This window comes from Cebus imitator, unplaced genomic scaffold (genome assembly GCF_001604975.1).
Source record: "Cebus imitator isolate Cc_AM_T3 unplaced genomic scaffold, Cebus_imitator-1.0 Scaffold364, whole genome shotgun sequence".
NCBI lineage: Eukaryota > Metazoa > Chordata > Mammalia > Primates > Cebidae > Cebus > Cebus imitator.
In genome coordinates, this window is record NW_016107679.1 from 478,268 (window position 1) to 498,739 (window position 20,472).

A 20,472-nucleotide genomic window follows, 5' to 3' on the forward strand; every position below is an offset into this window, starting at 1 on the left:
CTATTTGTTACGATTTCCATTCTTTTGCATTTGCTGAGGAGTGATTTACTCCCAATTATGTGGTCAATTTTAGAGTAGGTGTGATGTGGTGCTGAGAAGAATGTATATTCTGTGGATTTTTAAAATTTTTTAAATTTTTGTTTCCATTTAAGTGTGAAATAAAGGTAAAATAAAATTATAGAAATTTCTTTATTTTAGGGCTCAGAGTCTTAAAATATGCTAATGTGCATCGTGAAAATCCAGGAGGTAGCATATAAAAAACAATGTTCCCCATGCTTATTTAACTGAATTTTTAAGAAACAGCTTGAAGAAAAAGTGTCTGAGGACTTGCTTTTAGAAACACTGCCCCAAATTATAAACTTATATTTCTATCTGAAATAAGGTATACCAGTATTACTATATATTGCTAATATACAGTAATAGTATATGTAACATGTTAGAAATGTATAACCTACTATCAATGGCTTTTTAATGGAAATTTGGTACAACAAATTTCTAATTGAAATTAACAACAAATCAAGAAAGAAAGTGAAAATAGCCTGAATCTCAAATCTGTTATTCCACTTGAAGATTAAGGATCCCCAGAAAAGAAGAAAGTATTTCTCCTCCCCTTCCCCATCGCTAATAATAATTTAAAAGCACCCTGAGTTTTATGTCAAGCCAGCATTTGGACTAAAATGGTGAGGTGGGTAGGATGCTGCTTTGTCTGATTTGAATAGTTAATAAGTCTCCTTACCTTTGAGAACACTGGCTTTCTAGTTGAAAACTCATGGTCACTAATAGCACTATTCTTTCTAATTATAATAGTGCATGAGATTATTGTATAGTCTTTGTCCTCTGTGAAGAAAATCAACATTGAGATATATATACATTTCCTATAATAAAGCTAAATCAATGTGTTACTTACTTTCTCCTACATATGTGGAGTTGTTTTTATTTGCTTTTCTTCTTTATCCATTTTGTTCCTCTTTCACTCATTTAGAGTAACCAAGAGCAGGTATTGCTTCAGGGCGAGGATCGCTTGTACTTGAACTGTGGAGAGGCTTCACAAACCCAGAATCCCAGGAGTTCTTCAACACACTCTGAGCGTAAGCCCAGTCGAGAAAAGAGCCCATTTTCAAATGGAGGTTTAGAGTCTCAGGGATTAAGCACTTTACTTGGACATCGGCATTGGCATGTTGTACAGGTATATCTTTAATTAGTGATGACTAGAGACTTATTCTTTGATAGGATATCACCTGGATCAGATTATTAAATGTTTCATCTGTTAACTTCAGGCAACTGAGAATCCTTTTAACCATTTTGTCATGTCCTTCTTGTGCTTTTCTGCGTTCTTGTCCTCTTGTTTTCTCCTTCTTTTCTTTCCACTTGGTGTAGAGTGTATCGCCCACCTGCTTCAGGTGCATTAATAATGTCAAGAACTAGAAGTTTATGTTTTACCTTCTCATTGAGAACTACTTATTTTACTTTCAGCTTCTTTTTTGTATAAATCTAGCTCTACGGATTTGCACAGGCAAAACAAAGTGTAATAATTTCATGGAAAGTGACAACATCAACTAGAACTCTGTACAGCTGACCTTACAGTCCTAATGGGGCCACGTTGAGGTTAATCATGTGACTTTGGACCCAAATTGCAGACTTGTGATCAGTAGAGAGCTTTATTGTTAATAATTTTATTAGCTGATCTTACTCTAAATTATTTATTCATTCTGATATCACTTTTAAATTAGCAGTGTCTTACAGGAATTCTGATAAACCGACATTAAATGTTAAACATGGAAATTAATTCTGAATTTCGATACCAAGTAAAATTAATTTGGGGAAACCAGTAAGTTGAAGTTTCTTAAAAGAATCTTACATACTTAATTTCAATGTTCTGAGTATTTTCTTTCCCCTTTTGATAGAAAAATATGTTAGATACTTAAATATCTATTTAGATACTTAAATGTCTAAAATATTTAGATATTTAAATAAGCCCAGTCTTATTTCTTTTAGTCAGTTTCTATTTCTATAATTCTTCGCCTTACTTTGAGTCTCTATATAGTATACCCTACTACTAGCCTACTTCAGCTCCCATGTTATTTTCAGTTGACTTTGAGTGAAGATACTGAGAGACAAAAAAATGGTCATGTGTAAGGTTGAAAGATTATCTCCTACATTGACATGTGGTATACACTAAAAATGTATTTAACTTACATTAATCAATTCATAGAATCAAACAATGTACATACCATTTTATAATTAGTAACAATTTTTAAATAAAACTGCATTAGCTACTTCCTTGACTAAAATTTTCCACTGCTCCCTTCTCTCCTATAGCCATTTCTCTGCTATTTTCATTTCCCCATACTTTGAACTATTCATTCTACACTGACCTAGCATCAATGCCAGTTCTGCCTAGCCAGGTCTGTGTTACCAGAGAGCCAAGTAGAGCAGAGGATCAAAGAAGGTAGGTCTGGAACTAAAAAATCGATCAGGCAATAACAAAAATTGAATTTCCTTCCAGCTCAAAACCTTAGTGATTCTGTGATTCTTCAGCATCTATGAAGTATCCCATATAAGAGAAGCATTTTAACACTGATTTTAGGACTTTGGGTACCAGCAAGATTCCTCTGTCATTCTGTTCTTTAGATAGCTAGAGATAATTAGATGAACTTGTAAAACTAGGGTTTACTGAGTTTATCAGTTTCCTTAGAAATAACATAAATAATGCCACATTAATTGTTTTGTACTTCTGAAACAATTATAATGGACTCAGAATTTTTCAAGCTGGAAGGACCTTAGAAGATCATAAAGTCCAACTGGATTTGAGACATGAGGAAACTGAAGATCAAGGAAGTTATGTGACTTGTGCAGTTCACCCAGCAAAGTAGTGGCATACTTATCTTTATGATTCTACATTAAAGTAACAATCTAATGTATTTTAAAACCTAGGTACTGAGTATTAAATCATATAATACACTACTGATCTTGAGCTAAAACTTAGAATTTGCCTGTTTGGTAGTTTGTAGTTGGAGTTGCCCTATATTTTCCTGGCACTCCAGCTACATAATTCAGTGCGGTTATGGTGGTGGAGTTTCAGTGGGGCAGTGTACAGTGTCTATATAATGCTAAGGCGTTACCTTCTAGGCTTTTTAGCCATTTATGATGGCTCCCTGAAGAAACATAGTTGCCTGATTTAATTCACCCCTCAGTATTATCCTTTTTTCTAAGTGACCACATCCTCTGTCAAAATTGATTTGTTTGCATGATTTATTCTTTTTATGCTTCTTGTATAGCTTAGATGAGCTCCAACTAATTCTGCTGTTCTTTCTGTTTCTCATCTAGATTACTAGTTTTTTGTTGTTTGTTTAAACCTGCTACCTTATACTTCTTAACTTCCAGACTGAAAGATTCTATGTTACTTACGTTTTTTCTTGAAGTGAAACAAAACAAATACATACTTGTCAGAAGTAGGATTGAGTAAAAGCAGTGCTTTTTTAAAAAAAAATTTCTTACCTATAAATTTAAAAAATTTTGAAAACCGTTTGTTGACAGATGGAACACAAACTGTGAAACTTTACAAAACACACACCTTGTAGTTTTAGGCCATGTTCCTTCTAAGACTGCCATTTATTTTAATGCTCAGTATTTTGGGTGATGTAAACATTTGCTTCTGAAAGGTACATACATCTTCGGTGTTCTGGGGATATTGGTTTGATAGTTAACTTGGCTACTTAGAAAGAATAAGCTTCGGCTACTTAGAAAGAATAAGCTCCACAAAATGTGGGAGATAGACACCTATAGGTATGAGGCACTATGTTAGGGATTTCAGCAGAGAGTACTTAAAAGGATATTTCATTGATCACTTATTTGCTGTCAGTATGTATCAGGTGTATTGGGTGTGATATTTGGTACAAACAAATTTGCTAGTAGGATGCCTCCTACAGTCTCAAAAGTTATAGATAAAACTAGTCTAGGCAGGAGACAGAGTTTTAGCAGAGTTACTTTAAAATTTAAAAATCATAATAATAAAGGCGGGCAGATTCAGTTTCTTTAAGAGAAACCGAAACATTCTAAGATAAGGGTAGAGTTTCTGCACCTTCGCACTCAGTTTTCCAATGATGTGGCATGACTTCAGTGCCCTGAGTGTGCTCTCATGACCCCCTTTTTTTTTTCTCATTAATTAACTGCCTCCTCCTTACTTCTGCCGTTTCCTGTTCTCAGTATTAGAGGTAGAGCTCAGAGTTCAGATGACACATAGATCAACAAAGTTGACCTACTCGAGAAAATACTTATTATCTGTAGACACAAAACTGCATGAAAAAGAAAAAAAAAACTTCATTTTAAACTTAACACCTTAAGTTTTTAAAATAAATCATTTGTGGCACTTCATAGATTTTTAGGGAATAAATTGTTTTCTTTAGATATGATCATTTGGTAAGATTTAACTTTGATTCCCATTATTAGAAACTCTTTGTGTTAGAATCCAGTTTTGCAGTAAGATCCCAGCTCCCACATTACCCACCCACACATTTCATGAGTACTCATGAAACACCAAGTTTTGAGGGATGTGAGGATTCCTTTTAGTACCATAGTTGATTGGCACAGTTACACTCAGGTACATCCTCCTCCTGTTAGTGACTGCTGAAAAAAAATTGAAACTGCTTTCAACTTTTATTTCACCACCCAATCATACCTTAAGTTTACCATTATTCTGAACTAATTTTACTCATCATAGTAACTTTTTAGTATTTTTTTTTGAGACACAGTCTTTCTCTGTTGCCGAGGCTGGAGTTCAATGGTGTGATCTCAGCTCATAGCAACCTCTGTCTCCTGGGTTCAAGTGATTCTCCTGTCTCAGCTTCCCGAGTAACTGGGATTACAGGCACCTGTCACCACCCCCAGCTAATTTTTGTATTTTTAGTAGAGACGGGGTTTTACCATGCTGGCAGGCTGGTCTCGAACTCCTGACCTCAGGTCTCCCAATATGCTGGGATTACAGGTGTGAGCTACCCCGCCCAGCCCATAGTGAATTTTATTAATTTATTAAGCTGTTGATTTAGTTGAATTTTAAGTTGACTTAGCAAGTCAACTTAAATAATAAGTAGTAAGTAAAGCACTTGATAATAAGTGAAGTATAACAAATAGTTTTATCAATAAATTTTATCAGGGTTAATACAGATGTTTAGAGCTTATTACTTTTACTTAATTTTTGTTCTGTCTTCACATTATGCAAACAACCTTACTGGGTTTGATTGCAATTTACTTGGCTTTTTAATTTGGCATTGATTTTTAAATATGTGACAACTTTTCTTAGAGTAGAATGAAAGAAAATTTGAAGAAATCAAAGCTTTTCTTATTCCAGGAACAGAAGACTCTTTTTTTGTTTGGTTCTGTTAATTCTCAGCCCGCTCCAACATGTGCTCATGAAAATTAATCAGTAAGCTATAGAGATCAGTCTCATTAAAGCTAGAATTTACTTAATCTACATTGATATCCTATATCAATTATTTAAATTGAAAGGTGTTGTTAGGGTGATACAAAGACCTCATGTTCAAAGATGTAAGACAGACAACGTGGAAAAATATATTGACTACTTTTCTTGCAGAGAGATTTAATATTTGTAACATATTAAAAGTTCTTGTAGATGAGTAAGTAAAATACCCCTGTGGAAAAGTAATACGTTACATGCACTCTTTCATGTATATACATGTTTGTTTAGAGATAGAATAAAAGGTAACAAGTGGTTGTCCCTAAGCAATAGAGAATTTCATTTTGTTCATTTTTATATTATATAATTTTATAAGCATTGGTTTTTTGGGGGGTGGGGGGAAACGGAGTTTCACTCTTGTTGCCCAGGCTGGAGTGTAGTGGTGTGATCTTGACTCACTGCAACCTCCGCCTCCTGGGTTCAAGCGTTTCCCCTGTCTCAGCCTCCCAAGTAGCTAGGATTACAGGCATGCGCCATCAGGTCCAGCTGATTTTGTATTTTTAGTAGAGAGGAGGTTTCGCCATGTTGGTCAGGCTGGTCTCAAACTCCTGACCTCAGGTGATCCACCCATCTCTGCCTCCCAAAGTGTTGGGATTACAGACATGAGCCACTGGACTTGGCCTAAGCATAGCTTTTTTAATCAAAAAGTGTAAAAGTAATGAAATTATTTTCATTAAAAAATCGGAACTTCTTTTGAGGCTGTAATCGGTTGTTTTGGAATGGTTCATATCCGGAAACCCAAACTGTTGATCTAAGCAATTCATAGCTGCCCTCATGGGTGCCTTCTCTGAAAATCTCATCAGTCTGTATTTATGGAGTTCAATATTTAAAACAAACAGAAACATCATAAGGGGTGAGGGGTGGGGAAAGGAAAGCCTGGTAACTAGAAACATGAAATAACAGACATGAAATGTGAAACATTGATTCGTATACAATTGGTAAATTCCAAGTGTTCTGCTTCTAATATTAACTAGGGGAGGCACCTTAAACATTGTTCACTAAAGTAAGATGAATCTTATATTGTGATAACTTAATGCTTTAAGTTTAAATACATTTCATAAGTTTTACCAAACTGATGTATTATTTTCTGTAGATTTCCAGCACCTATCTAGAGAGCAATTGGCCTATACGGGTGAGTTGTTATTTTGTTGGTGTTAACTTTTATTGGCTAGCATTTGCTGCAAGAGGCATTCTGGGAAGAGCCCTTCAGTGGGTGTATTGAGAAGAATAAAACACTTGATCTATTGTACACTGCTAGTATATTAACATCTGTAATTTTTTCAGATGTAACTGTGAATATTTGGACATTAAAGTATTTCATTAGCAAACATTTATTAATAGTCTATTTGCCTGACACAATACTAAGCTCTTTATGCCTAATTAAGTGTATAGGTTTGCAAGGAAAATTTCTTTTTTTTTTTTTTTTTAAACAGTTTTCAGCTATTGATAAGCTTGGACAGAATATTGCTGTGGTTGGCAAGTTTGGTTTTGCACATTACTCTTTACTCACCAAAAAATGGAAACTTTTTGGAAACATTACCCAGGTTAGTATTTTCACGATTAAAAAGCTATTTCTCAAAGTATAAGAGAACTACTACAATATTAAATAACTATCAAGTTTATAGCTAAGTAAGTTTCATTACTTATTAAAAAATAAGAAAAATCAAATAATAAAAAGTGATACTGAATAATGTCCAAGAGTTGATTCTGATAAAGTACTTGACATTTGGTAAAGGATCTTGTGTCAAAATCGTTGGTTTATTTTTAATTCTTGTTAAGATCAGTAACTATAATTCTTTAGCCTGAGGATTTATTCTTACATTCTGGCTTGAGTTTTTCAAATGTGATCAGAATAAATTTCCACAGAATTTGAGCTCATTCCTTTCTTGTTCTATGTGTGAGATATGTGTGTGTGTGTGTGTGTGTGTGTGTACATATATGCGTGCAGTTGGAAGAGGAGGAAATCAATACTTACTAGGTACCTATTGTGTATTAGGCATTTTATGGCACTTTCATATATGTTATCTCACCCATCTGCATAGCACCCAATGAAGGCATTACTGTTACTCATCTTTCAGTTAACACACACACACACACACACACACACACACACACAAACTAGGATTAGTTAGTCATCTTATAAATGATTAAGCCAGTATTTACACCAAGCCCTATTGGATGTGGGAATGATGATGCTATATAGTACCCAGTTATTTTTAATGGTATATTTGCCTCCTTAAAGAAATACTTATTTTTGAAAATAGTATATGGATCATTATTAGTAAAGGCGCTAGAGTAATCATGGGAGAGAGGGAGAATAGAGCAGAAATAATTTGAGCTTTGGCTGGGTATGGTGGCTCACGCCTGTAATCCCAACCCTTTGGGAGGCCAAGGTGGGCAGATCACTTGAGGCTGGGAGTCCAAGACCAGCCTGGTCAACATGGTGAAACCCTGTCGCTACAAAATATACAAAAATTAGCTAGGTGTGTTGGTGCATGCTTGTAATCCCAGCGACTTGGGAAGCAGCTGAGACATGAGAATCGCTTAAACCCAGGAGGTGGAGGTTACAGGTAGCTGCAATCGCACCACTGCACTCCAGCATGGGTAACACAGTGAGACTATCTCAAAAAATAATAGTAATTTGAGCTCTGTCTGGATAAGAATTTTTATAAATTTATTACTTTGTTAGAATTTCTGGTAGCATAAGGTGACTTTTTTTTGAATTTTATTTTAAGGAGCAAAATATGATTGTGACAGGTGGCTTAGCCTGGTGGAATGATTTTATGGTCCTTGCATGTTATAACATAAATGACCATCAAGAAGAGGTAAGTTTTTTCTCTCAGAAATAACAGATTTTTGTATTTTAAAGCTATTAAGCATGTTTTAATTTTATATAGAAAATAGTCTTGAAAACGGAACAAAACATTTTTTAATCAAGAATGTAGCTTCCAAATTAGCTAGTGGGATTTTCTTTTCAGGTTATTACTTTAAAATTTTTTTAAATGACAATTGAGACTTCTAAGATAACCTCTTGTAAGGATTTTAGCTGTCAGACATTCTCGATGGCATTTGAAAATAAAGAGTTAAAAGCAAAAAATTTCATGATACAAGAACAGCTATCCTTAGAGATAGATTTATTTAGTTACTGATTTACAGTAACGCCTCCCTAACTATAGGGGATACATTCAAAGACCAGCAGTGGATGCCTGAAACTGTTAATGGTACTGTGAACCCTATATAGCACTATCATTTTTCCTATACATACATACCTATGATAAAGTTTAATTTGTAAAATATTAATAATTCATAAAATAAAACAGTTATGACAGTGTATTGTAATAAAAGTCATATGAATGTGATCTCTAAGAATATCTTAGTATACCATACTCACCTATTTTCAGACCATGGTGGACCGAAGATAACTGAAACTGTGGAGAACAAAGCCATGGATAAGGGAAACTACTGTATCTGTTTTTTTGTTTGCTTTAAGAAACTGCTGGTTTCACTATGTTAGGTCTAAATACACAGGTCTAGGCCAGGTGTGGTGGGTGGTTCACGCCTGTAATCCAAACAGTTTGGGAGGCTGAGGCGGGTGGATCATCTGAGGTCAGGAGTTCGAGACCAGCCTGGCCAACATGGTGAAACCCCATCTCTACTAAAAAAGCAAAAATTAGCCTGGTATGGTGGCATGCCCCTGCAATCGCAGCTACTTGGGATTTCCCAGCTGAGGTGGGAGAACTGCAGGAGGCAGAGGCTGCAGTGAGCCAAGATCACACCATTGCACTACAGCCTGGGCAACAGAGTGAGAGCCCGTCTCATAAATAAATAAGCAAGCAGTCTAAAAGGAATATTTTATAATACTGCATTCAGTTTTGATTACTTCATTTTTTGCTTATTCGTAGAATGAGCCTAGCCTGGAAAAATATATAAACATAATCCGTTTATTTTTAAAGCTTAGGTTTTTTAACTCTTGTTACTTAAAAAAAAAAACGGGGTGGGGGGGCAGAAGTTAAAAAACAGCATGTCTAAAGTATTTAGTTATCCCTAGTAGTTATCTTGTTTTTATAATTTTATTTATTTTTGTTTTCTTTAGCTTAGAGTATACTTGCGAACATCAAATCTGGACAATGCCTTTGCTCATGTCATCAAAGCACAAGCAGAAACATTACTGCTTAGTGTCTTCCAGGACATGGTAATAGTATTTAGAGCAGACTGTTCAATATGCCTTTACAGTATTGAAAGAAAATCTGATGGGTAAGTATCTGGCATAAGAAGTTACTTTTTTCTCCTCTTTATCACGTTTCTCTTTTGTAGTTTTTGTCTTCTCAAAACACTTATTCCACTTTTATATTTAATCTCCGTTTTGTTAGAAGTAAACAAAAGCAAGGAGTTTAAATCAGTAATACTGATATAGTAGCTAAGAAAAAAGAAATATTCTGCACTAATTTCTTTAGCTTATCTTCCTGGGGTCATTTGAAAAACTAGTTTGGGATGAGGTAAACCCTTAGAAAAACCTAAATTTTTTTCACAGCCTTGAAAATAAATGGTTACTGACTCTCCTAGGGTTCCTAATACTTGGTGGGAATTTGAAGAAGTTCCGCAGCTTTAAGGCTGTAGGAAGCATGTCCTTAGCAAACTGACATATATTTTCACTGAGCTAGATGGCTATAGTCTGGGACAGTAAAAATCAGCAGTCTTGTTGCTGCAGCATGTTGCCTTGTATTTGTCTTGGCATCTGGTCTATTTGCAGCATTTTTAGATGACACCTCTTGAGTTATATTTTTGTTCTCAGAGGTTGATTGAAATATGTATTAAATAGCAGAGTGATTGAGGAGTAATGCAAGATAAAAATTAAGACATCTCATTAGCCTCAGTGATTGAACCTTCATTCTTTCTCAACCAACTAGTTTTTTCCACTTAAATATTTGTATTCTTATAGCTTCTTCCCTAGTTTTCATCTTCCCTCCTATTTCTTACTCCCTTTCTTTCTCTCTCATCCCCATGTATGTTCTCTGGCTCCCCTCAACCTTGCCTACTTGATCGAAGGATATGTAGGGAGAAAATGATAGGTGGAAGACATCTGAGTCTTCCATAAGCATGAAATCTAATACTATTACTAGTGGAAAATAAAGAAAATCTTATTAGCATTGTTGAGGTATGTGGATATCTTTTGTTTTCACAGTCCAAATACTACTGCTGGTATTCAAGTTCTTCAGGAGGTTTCCATGTCACGCTACATTCCTCACCCTTTCCTGGTAGTATCTGTCACTCTGACATCAGTGAGTACAGAAAATGGAATCACCTTGAAAATGCCACAGCAGGTACCATTCCATTATCAGAGCTCTTTGGAGTTTACATCTCAGTTTTTAGTATTCGAAGTTTATATTAGTACCTGTTTCAGCAAATAAATGCTAAGTGTCTAAAATTTACCTTGTATGAGAATGCTGGATTACAGTGGCAAATTAAAAAAACATGGTTTCTGCTTAGGCATTAAATAAATAATTACATACATAATGAATTCTTCCTGTTATGTGTACCAAAAAGTAATATGCATTACTGTGAGAGCATATTTCCAAAACCTAGTATAGTCTGAATAATCAGAGATTTCTGTGTCATTTAAATCAAAACCTGGAGAATAAGTAGAGATTATCTAAGTTAAGAGGGGATGGATTTTCAGGTGGAAGGAACAGTAGTGCAGAGGCCCATGGACAAGAGAGAACATGACACACTCAGGGAATTGGAAGAATTTTAGAGTGACTGGGACATGAAAGGTGAGAGAGGATATGAGTTTTGTAGATAATATTGATAATTTTAGACTTTGACTTCAAGCCTAAAGTGTCTTAAGTTAGGTGTTATTAGATCTAAGGTTTATAATGTTTGCTTTACAAAACTACTGTAGGGAGAGCAACTGGGAGGCCATTGTAATGATCTGGGTCAGCGGTGTTCGGAGTCTAAACTTGGCCAGTGAAAAAGGAAATGGAAAGAAATAGAATGAGTATAGAATAGCAAGGGCTTCATAATTAGTTACTTATGAGGAAAGAGAAAGTAAAGCATAGTTTCTGTGTAAAGTTAACAGGGTAAGAAGTAGGGCCACCAAGACCCACATTGTATAACTTCCTATTTCAGTGGTTTCTAAACTTGATGTCAACTGGGAACCTGTTGTCAGAGGAAAATTCTGTTTAGATTTGTCATCCCTGTCTGCCCAGTCTGTCTTTTACTTCCTGTCGAGGCACTTCCATCAAACCTCAACCCTCCATAAAATAATTAGAAAACAGTACAGTAGACTAACCAGTTACGGGGAATTTAATAGTATTTATATGAATCTAAAATTGATTTGTTACAATCTATCCCACTTCTCTATTCTTTGTAACAAGACGTTATAAAAACTACTCCCTCTTCTACATGATGACCCCCAAAATATTTGCAGACAGTTACCATTCCTTGGCTTCTTCTCTCCTCAAACCTCTCTGTCTTCTTATCTACATGCTAAATACTTCCATATCTCCAACTATTTCGTGTGACATATCTACAGCTGTTTCATGTGATGTTTCTTCTAGACCCCTTAACCATCTTGATCTCTCTTTTTGGTTTTTGAGGGTTTTTTTTCCCTGTTTTTTGAAATGGAGTCTCACTCTATTGCCAGGCTGGAATGCAGTGGCCCGATCTCAGCTCACTGTAACCTCTGCCTCCCAGGTTCAAGTGATTCTCCTGCCTCAGCCTCCCAAGCAGTTAGGACTACAGGCATACACCACCATGCCCAGCTAATTTTTGTATTTTTAGTAGAGACAGGGTTTCATCATGTTGGCCAAGATGGTCTCAATCTCTTGGACCTCGTGGTCCACCCACCTTAGCCTCTCAAAGTGCTGGGATTACAGGCGTGAGCCACTGTACCTGGCCTTGGTCTCATTTCTATAGGTAAAATTTGTTTTCTTTTTAAAAATACAGCTCCCATTTCCTCTGCAAACCATATTTAATGGTAACCAGTTAGTCCTAACTGATAAGGGAATGTACTGTTTTGCAGAAGTCTAGATAAAAGGTGTGGAAAAAAAGGGACAATTTAAAAATCATTTTGCAGTCCTGAGTGATGCAAAATCAATCAGCAAAATCAATTTTAGTGATGCTAATAAATCTTTGCATCACTAAAAATGGGAAAACCAGATGTGGTATGCTTCTTGAGATGATACAACATGAAGTTCACAAGAATGATTGCCAAAAGCCTTGAACCCGAATCAAATCAAGCGGAGAGTCATCTTCCATTCAAGTCTAATTTACACCACAAGGAAGCAGAATACGAGACATTCTGTTGGACAGCTACAAGCTACTAACATGGAGGAAAAAGGAGCAAATCTTCTAGATTAACTAGGACTTTGAAGCCGTAACAACCAAATGCAGTGGGTAAAACTCATTTGTGAGGCAAATGTAATAATCACTGCCCTACAGAACCAACTCAGTAAGTTCATCTATATCTTCATTCAACCCAGCTATAAAAAGACACTGTTGAAACAATTAGGGATATTTAAATACTAATGGAGGGAGAAACTAGAGAATAATTGTAAATTTTATTGGATGTGATACTAGCATTGTGGCTATGTAAGCAAATGTCCAGATGTTTTAGGAATGCATATGAAACATATAGAAGTAAAATGGGTAGCATATCTTACTTGAAAATACTCAGAAAAAACTGAAAAAAAAAAAAAAAAAAAAAACGGTTGGATAGAGTAAATAGGGTAAATCTTGATAATTGTGCCACTGAATAATGGCAATGTGAAAGTTCATTATACTGTTCTCCATACTTTTAATTATGTTTAAAGTTTTCATATTTAAAAAAGTACTCTTGTATATCCTAGATAGAATAGGCAGCCAAGTGGCATCAGTAGTACTCTGTACCATGTTTTGAGAGGGACTTTCACAAAGAAGATATTTAACTTGGCTAGAGCAGATTAAGAAGTTAAAATGGACTGATTACTACAGAGAGAAGATAAAGCTAGAGCAAAGTAAGTCTTGATTTAATACTAAAGATTAAAAAAAAAAAATAGTAACAGTGAGAACTCTTCAACAGCATGATAGCCTCTCCATGAGAGAGTGAGCTCCTTGTTACTGAAATTCTCATGGAGAATCATCTGCCAGGGATTTTTTTAGGGTAAGAGATGGAGTTTGGGGTTCCGTCAAATTGAGGGTTTTGAGCATACAGGTAGCATAATACCCATTCACTGAAGAAAAGAGAAGCGTGCTTTTTTAATGAAGCAGTATGAAATGTGGTGAAATCTACCATCTTAAAACTTAAGGTAGTCATTATAAACATTAGTCATATTGTAGTAAATTATAGTATATGCCTTTAAGGTCTTTTGAAGTGTATGCCAGTCCCCAGTCATGCTGTTTTGCTGCAGGTGTTTGTGTCTTTTTCTTTTTCCTCAGCCGTCTAGCTACATTTTACTGTTACCTTGGTGTCTGACTCTTCTAGTTCCCACACACTTAAATTCCATGTTTGCTTCTCATGCCTCCAAATTATTTTCTGGACAGATACCCAATTTTTTTATTTAGTCATTTCTTTATACACAATCCCCCAGAGCAGTAAGCAAGAGCAGTTTGTATAGCTGAGTATTTTGTAACTAGAATATATAGGGTGGCTGCTGTTTTCTTGATGAACCCTAAGTGATATTGGCAGCTTAAATTCAGGCAGCCAGCATGCAGCAAAGCCTGGCTCACAATCCCACAACTTTTGAATAGTCATTTTTTCCTTCCTGAAACTCTTTCCTTCTGTTTATATAACACTGTGCTTCCCTATTTCTCTTTTGCCTTCAGAAGCTCAGGTGATGGCCCTCTGCTCTTTTCCCCCTGGCTACTGTGCCTGAGAAACTTCTGTCTCAGGAGTTTTATAATGCTGGTACAGTCATCTCTGATTTAGTCATTGCTCACATTTTTACTTGGAAGTCTTTAAGATTTTTTTTTTTAATTAAAATTAAGAAAACGGGAAACTCTTTGATTTTCTCTTCCCTAATTTCTCTTCTTACCTTCTATCAGTGATAACTTCAACTTCTCTAGCACCTCAGCTGACCTGAAAATTGTCTTTGGCTCATCTCTTTTTCTACCTTTCATGTCTCGGATAGCAGTAAGTTCTATTTTTTTAATCAAAATGTTCCTTCCTCTTTACAGGTAGAAATGACTTGATATCTGAGATTCCCTTGAAAACAGGGCTGCTCATACTTTAATGTGCATAATTGTTTAAGCTGGGTAATAGGGCTCAATAGGAAATGATTATACTGAGCTCTCTGAGGATTGATTGAAATTTTTCATACTAAAAAGTCATACTGTTTTTTCATTTCTGAAGTCAACACCCATGAAATCTGCCTCTCCTGAGTATCCTGATTAAGTCTGATTTTTTAAATAACTGTCTTATTCAAGAACCATAAGTAGTGGCTTCTTTCTTGCTTCTCTTTTACCTGGCTTTTTAAATCCTCCTTGAAAGTCTGTTACCATCCAGCTTTGTTCTCATAGTGTCCCTAGTCTAGCCAGCGTCTTCTCAGTTTCCCAGTACTTCCATGTCTTCGTTTTCATTGCATACTTCCACTAGAATACCAACCCTTACTCTTCCACTCTTAAAGTCTTCCTCATCTGTCAAGCTCCACTGCATCCTTTTAAACTTTCTGCAGTTATGGCAGCTAGATCACTGAAGTGATCTCTCATTTTGATAAACTTCTGAAGTTCTCTTAGTTTTTTCAGGATAATTCAACTGTGCCTTCAATCTTATGTCATTGGTGTTGTTCATTAATTGCATTATGTGTTAAGCTTTGTACCATCGTAGCTATACATAGTACAACCTCAGTAAGTATAATAGATTGTTTAACTTATAAACTTTATGGATTGGGGGAAAATGCCAAAAGCATACCTACACAGAAGTATGAATTTAGCTGCTTTTTCTTAAATTTCAGGCTCGTGGTGCAGAGAGTATTATGTTAAACCTAGCAGGACAGCTCATCATGATGCAGAGGGACAGGTCAGGCCCACAGATCCGGGAGAAGGACAGTAGCCCTAACCAAAGGAAAATTGTGAGTAAAGTACAAGTCATTTCACTTCAAACATTAGGAAGGTATGGGATGAGGATAAAGGAACGAAAGAATTTAAGAGAAGAGTATTTTATGATTTGGAAACTGAGAAATTAGGTCCATAAAATTAGTGTTAAGCCTCTGAGTATAAGACTGACTGACTGGAGGATAAGGTCCCAAAATGATCATGACATGTTCCATACTTCATATGTTACTGCTTAGCCATCATTCACTGAAAATTCTAATGGAAAATAGGGATAGACTGGTGAAGTTCATGGGTTGTTTTGTTTTTAGATTTAAGTGTGTATGCTTTAAAAGGCAAGATACTTTTATTAACTGTAATTCTAAACAGATCCCTTGCTTTTCCCAGAAAGATACTATACTACCATTTGAAAGACTTAGTAAACTAGTACCTAGGAACTTAACCTACAAATTTAATAGGAAAACAACCTGATTCTTGTCTTTCCTTCTCCAGCTGCCATTCTGTCCTCCTGTTGTACTAGCCCAGTCTGTTGAAAATGTCTGGACAACGTGTCGAGCAAATAAACAGAAACGTCACCTTCTAGAGGCCCTCTGGCTGAGCTGTGGTGGTGCAGGGATGAAAGTTTGGCTCCCTCTATTCCCGAGGGATCATCGCAAGCCCCATTCTTTCTTGTCCCAGCGGATCATGCTGCCTTTCCACATCAACATTTACCCCCTAGCTGTTCTGTTTGAAGATGCTTTAGTCCTTGGTGCTGTCAATGACACTTTGCTCTATGATTCTTTGTATACTCGGAACAATGCTAGAGAACAGCTGGAGGTGCTCTTCCCTTTCTGTGTTGTGGAGAGAACCTCTCAGATCTACCTCCACCACATTCTACGTCAACTTCTGGTCAGAAACCTTGGGGAGCAAGCCTTGCTCTTGGCCCAGTCCTGTGCCGCATTACCTTACTTCCCTCATGTGCTGGAGCTCATGCTCCATGAAGTACTGGAAGAAGAAGCTACCTCACGGGAGCCCATTCCCGACCCTCTCCTTCCCACTGTGGCAAAATTTATCACCGAGTTCCCCCTCTTCCTGCAGACAGTTGTCCATTGTGCCAGGAAGACTGAATATGCCCTGTGGAATTACCTTTTTGCAGCTGTTGGAAACCCTAAGGACTTGTTTGAGGAATGTTTGATGGCTCAGGATTTGGACACAGCTGCCTCTTACCTTATTATCTTACAGGTAACAATTCTCTTCTTATAAAGGGGCAAGAATTAATGAGCTTAAACTTAGAAAAATAGAAATGTCCTGGTTTGGCACCATGATTGTGTTTATGGAATTCATAGTCAAATTTTCTCTTTATATCTTTAATTTGAATTCAGACAGATTTCTTTGAATGTCATAAAGTAACATTGCAGAGATTTTTTCCTGTTTGTCCATAATAGGCCTAAAACAGATTAATAAGTTCAGAGCAGTATTTTGAAAATTTAATATATTGGAGAAATTTAATACATGTTTTAGAATACATATCGGAACATGTAAGAAATATTACATAAGATTATTGAAATATTATATAAGAAATATAGCAAAGAAAGTATTATTTGGGATATTAGTGAGTTTGAGCTCCCCACAATAGTAGATTTATTTCCTTTTAGTATGGGTTGCTGAAGGGACACTTATTAGAGCATGGTCATAACAGACCACCTTGAGCTAGTCTCCCCAAAGCAAGCCAAGAAGGCTCAGGCCTGCCACAGCACAGACCCTCATAGCACACAGTTTTCTCAAAATAATGGCTTCTTTGCAACTCCTGAAAATTTATTTCATTAGATATTTGACAAAAGGGCTTGACGGTTGATAGGCTACACTTAAAGATTCCTTACAGTTACTGCAAAGTTGTTTTCATTGATATAAGAAGCTAACCATAAACCTGGTTTAAATATCCACCTGAAGCAGATTTCCTGTCAGCTTCTTTGCTTCATGGCAATGGACTGACACCAGAGGAGACACTCAAGCAGAGAGACCAGGGGGCCTTGAAGTATGATTTCATGGCTAACCCTAAAGAAAAAGACATAGGATTTTTAAAATAGAATCAAAATAAATGCAGCAGTTTTTTGGTTCTGGGTCATTCCCTGCAACTTCAATGATCTCCCTAACAATATAATTTTTTTTTCTCAGCAGAATTTCTAAGTTGCTATGGAATGGTAGATAATAACTACAATTAAAGTTGTCTATTAGGCAACTTTCCATGAAGACCAAGATAGGCAGGTTAAATTTGTGAAAGAAAAATCGAGGATTCTGGATGTGCAGCAGAACTTTACTACTTGCTGTTGCCCAAAGCAATGATTTTAGTCACATCCTTAGAAAACAGCAACAGGAGACAAACCTGACTTTTTTTTGGAGTTGGGCAAACCTCCCTTTTTTTTTTCTTCCTTTTCTGCTGATCTTCAACAATTTACTTAACTCAGTTTCCACACCTGTAAAATACAAATGATATGCCTATCTGCAGAGTCACTGGGAGAAATAAATGAAATAATGAATCAAAGTATAGTATGGTATCTGGCATGCAGTGGGAGTTTAATAAATTATAGTTTACATACCTCAGAAGAGTACTTGCCTCACTTTTCCTTGTACAGTAATTTTTAATCTTACTATTAAACTAACCCTTATGGTGGTGTGGCTACATTCTTTGAGTTTAGAAAACTGTGGAGATAAAGAATTGCTCATATCTTCCCAAATTGTGTAGTATAAAAAGAATGCTGTCCTGGTTGTTTTTGTAGAATATGGAAGTCCCTGCAGTAAGTAGGCAACATGCCACCCTTCTATTCAATACAGCATTAGAACAAGGCAAGTGGGACCTTTGTCGACACATGATTCGATTTCTTAAAGCCATTGGCTCTGGAGAATCTGAGACACCTCCATCCACACCCACAGCTCAGGTTAGTTGCAAAAGTTATACATCTTCTCTAGGCCATACACCCACTTGGCATCTTTCTCTAACACTACTACATATTGTGTGTAATCCTAGGAACCCAGTTCAAGTGGTGGATTTGAGTTCTTCAGGAATCGAAGCATCAGTTTATCCCAGTCAGCTGAAAATGTTCCTCCCGGTAAATTCAGTTTACAGAAAACACTAAGCATGCCATCTGGTCCCTCTGGAAAAAGGTAAAATAATAAAGATATAAAATATAATGATATAAAATATAAATATATAGATAAAATATAAAGATGTAAAAAACAATGCTTTCTGGCATCAATGACGCATGGCATTTCAGGACATTTACAAAATTAGGTCTTAATGAAAACAACTATTTAATCCAATTGCAGTTTCTTTTTCAGTTCGCAAAAAGCAGAGGCCACACAGAAGGCTTCCCTTTTTTCTTCCTCCCAAGTTCACTTCTGTACTCTTTGTATGGTTTCTGCCCCTTTATCTAGAATAGGTTTTGATGTACCTGTTCTGAATGTAACAAACTTTGTTTTTTTGTTTGCTTATTTGTTTAAGACAGAGTCTCGCTCTGTCCCCCAGGCTGGAGTGCAGTGGTGCCATCTCAGCTCATTGCAACCTCTACCTCCAGGGTTCAAGTGATTCTCCTGCTTCGACCACCTGAGTAGCCAGGATTACAGGCATGTGCCACCATGCCCAGCTAATTTTCGTATTTTTAGTAGAGACAGGGTTTTAGCATGTTGCACAGGCTAGTCTCAAGCTCCTTGACTCAAGTGATGTGCCCTCTTTAGCCTCCCAAAGTGCCAGGATTACAAGCGTGAGCCACCCTACCTGGCCAAATGCCACAAATTTATTTTTTTTTCCATAAGCTGTTGGGGTACAGGTGGTATTTGGTTACATGAGTAAGTTCTTTAGTGGTGATTTGTGAGATTTTGGTGCATCCATCACCTGAGAAGTACACACTGTACCATATTTGTCTCTTATCCCTTGCCCCCCACTCTCTTTCCCCCCAAATCCCCAAAGTCCATGGTTCATTCTTATGCCTTTGCATCCTCATAGCTTAACTCCCACATATCAGTGAGAACATATAATATTTGGCTTTCCATTCGTGAGTTACGTCACTTAGAATAATAGTCTCCAGTCTCATCGAGGTCATTGCAAATGCAGTTAATTCATTCCTTTTTGTGGCTGAGTAGTAGTCTGTCATAAACACACACACACACACACACACACACACACACACACACACACACACGACAGTTTTTTATCCACTCATTGATTGATTGGCATTTGGGTGGGGGCGGTTCCACGATTTTGCAGTTGTGAATTGTGCTGCTATAAACATGCATGTGGCAAGTATGTTTTTCGAATAATTACTTATTTTCCTCTGGGTAGATACCCAGTAGTGGGATTGCTGGATCAAATGGTAGTTCTACTTTCAGTTCTTCAAGGAATCTCCACACTGTTTTCCATAGCAGCTGTACTAGTTTACATTCCCACGGGCAGTGTAGAAGCATTGCCTGATTACCACATCCACGCCAACATCTATACTGTTGTTTAATTTTTTTATTACAGTCATTCTTGCAGGAGTAAGGTGGCATCACGTTGAGGTTTTGATTTGAAAATGCAACAAACTTTTAAATTACCTCTGATGATAGAGGACCAAAGTAAAAAGGAAGATAGATAAATCTGTAGGTAATCCAAAAGCCTTCTTAAAGTCAGTAATTTTACTCTTCCTTCTAGTTATACCTTTTAATAAAAAATAAAAATTTAGTGCTAATGCATTTGACTTTACTGTGACCTATTGATTAGAGAAGTTATTAAACAGTGGGGGAGCCAAAGGAATTGTATGCTGGAGAGTGAAACTGCTATTACTTATAGATGGGATATTGTCTTCTGAGAGATGACTATGAATTTACACTAAACAGTATCAAATCATGAGAATTTCCTCTGGTTTGTGAGGCCTGTGCATTCCTTCCTGTGTTCTTGTCTCATTTTTTTCCTTACTTAATTCTTTATTTTATATTGTTTTTATGCTCTCTTTTTTTTTTTT

General features: G+C 36.4%; 1 protein-coding gene across 1 annotated transcript in view; it reads left to right on the top strand.

Moving 5' to 3' along the window:
• RIC1 (RIC1 homolog, RAB6A GEF complex partner 1) overlaps positions 1 to 20,472 on the top strand; it is a 142,819-nt gene that overhangs the window by 113,431 nt on the left and 8,916 nt on the right. Inside the window, exons 11-20 of the mRNA XM_037730823.1 lie at positions 983 to 1,186; positions 6,567 to 6,605; positions 6,907 to 7,017; positions 8,209 to 8,298; positions 9,567 to 9,727; positions 10,656 to 10,794; positions 15,403 to 15,519; positions 15,992 to 16,720; positions 18,256 to 18,414; positions 18,504 to 18,640. Coding sequence (XP_037586751.1) covers positions 983 to 1,186; positions 6,567 to 6,605; positions 6,907 to 7,017; positions 8,209 to 8,298; positions 9,567 to 9,727; positions 10,656 to 10,794; positions 15,403 to 15,519; positions 15,992 to 16,720; positions 18,256 to 18,414; positions 18,504 to 18,640 — 1,886 coding nt within the window. The remainder of the gene's footprint in view (positions 1 to 982; positions 1,187 to 6,566; positions 6,606 to 6,906; positions 7,018 to 8,208; positions 8,299 to 9,566; positions 9,728 to 10,655; positions 10,795 to 15,402; positions 15,520 to 15,991; positions 16,721 to 18,255; positions 18,415 to 18,503; positions 18,641 to 20,472) is intronic.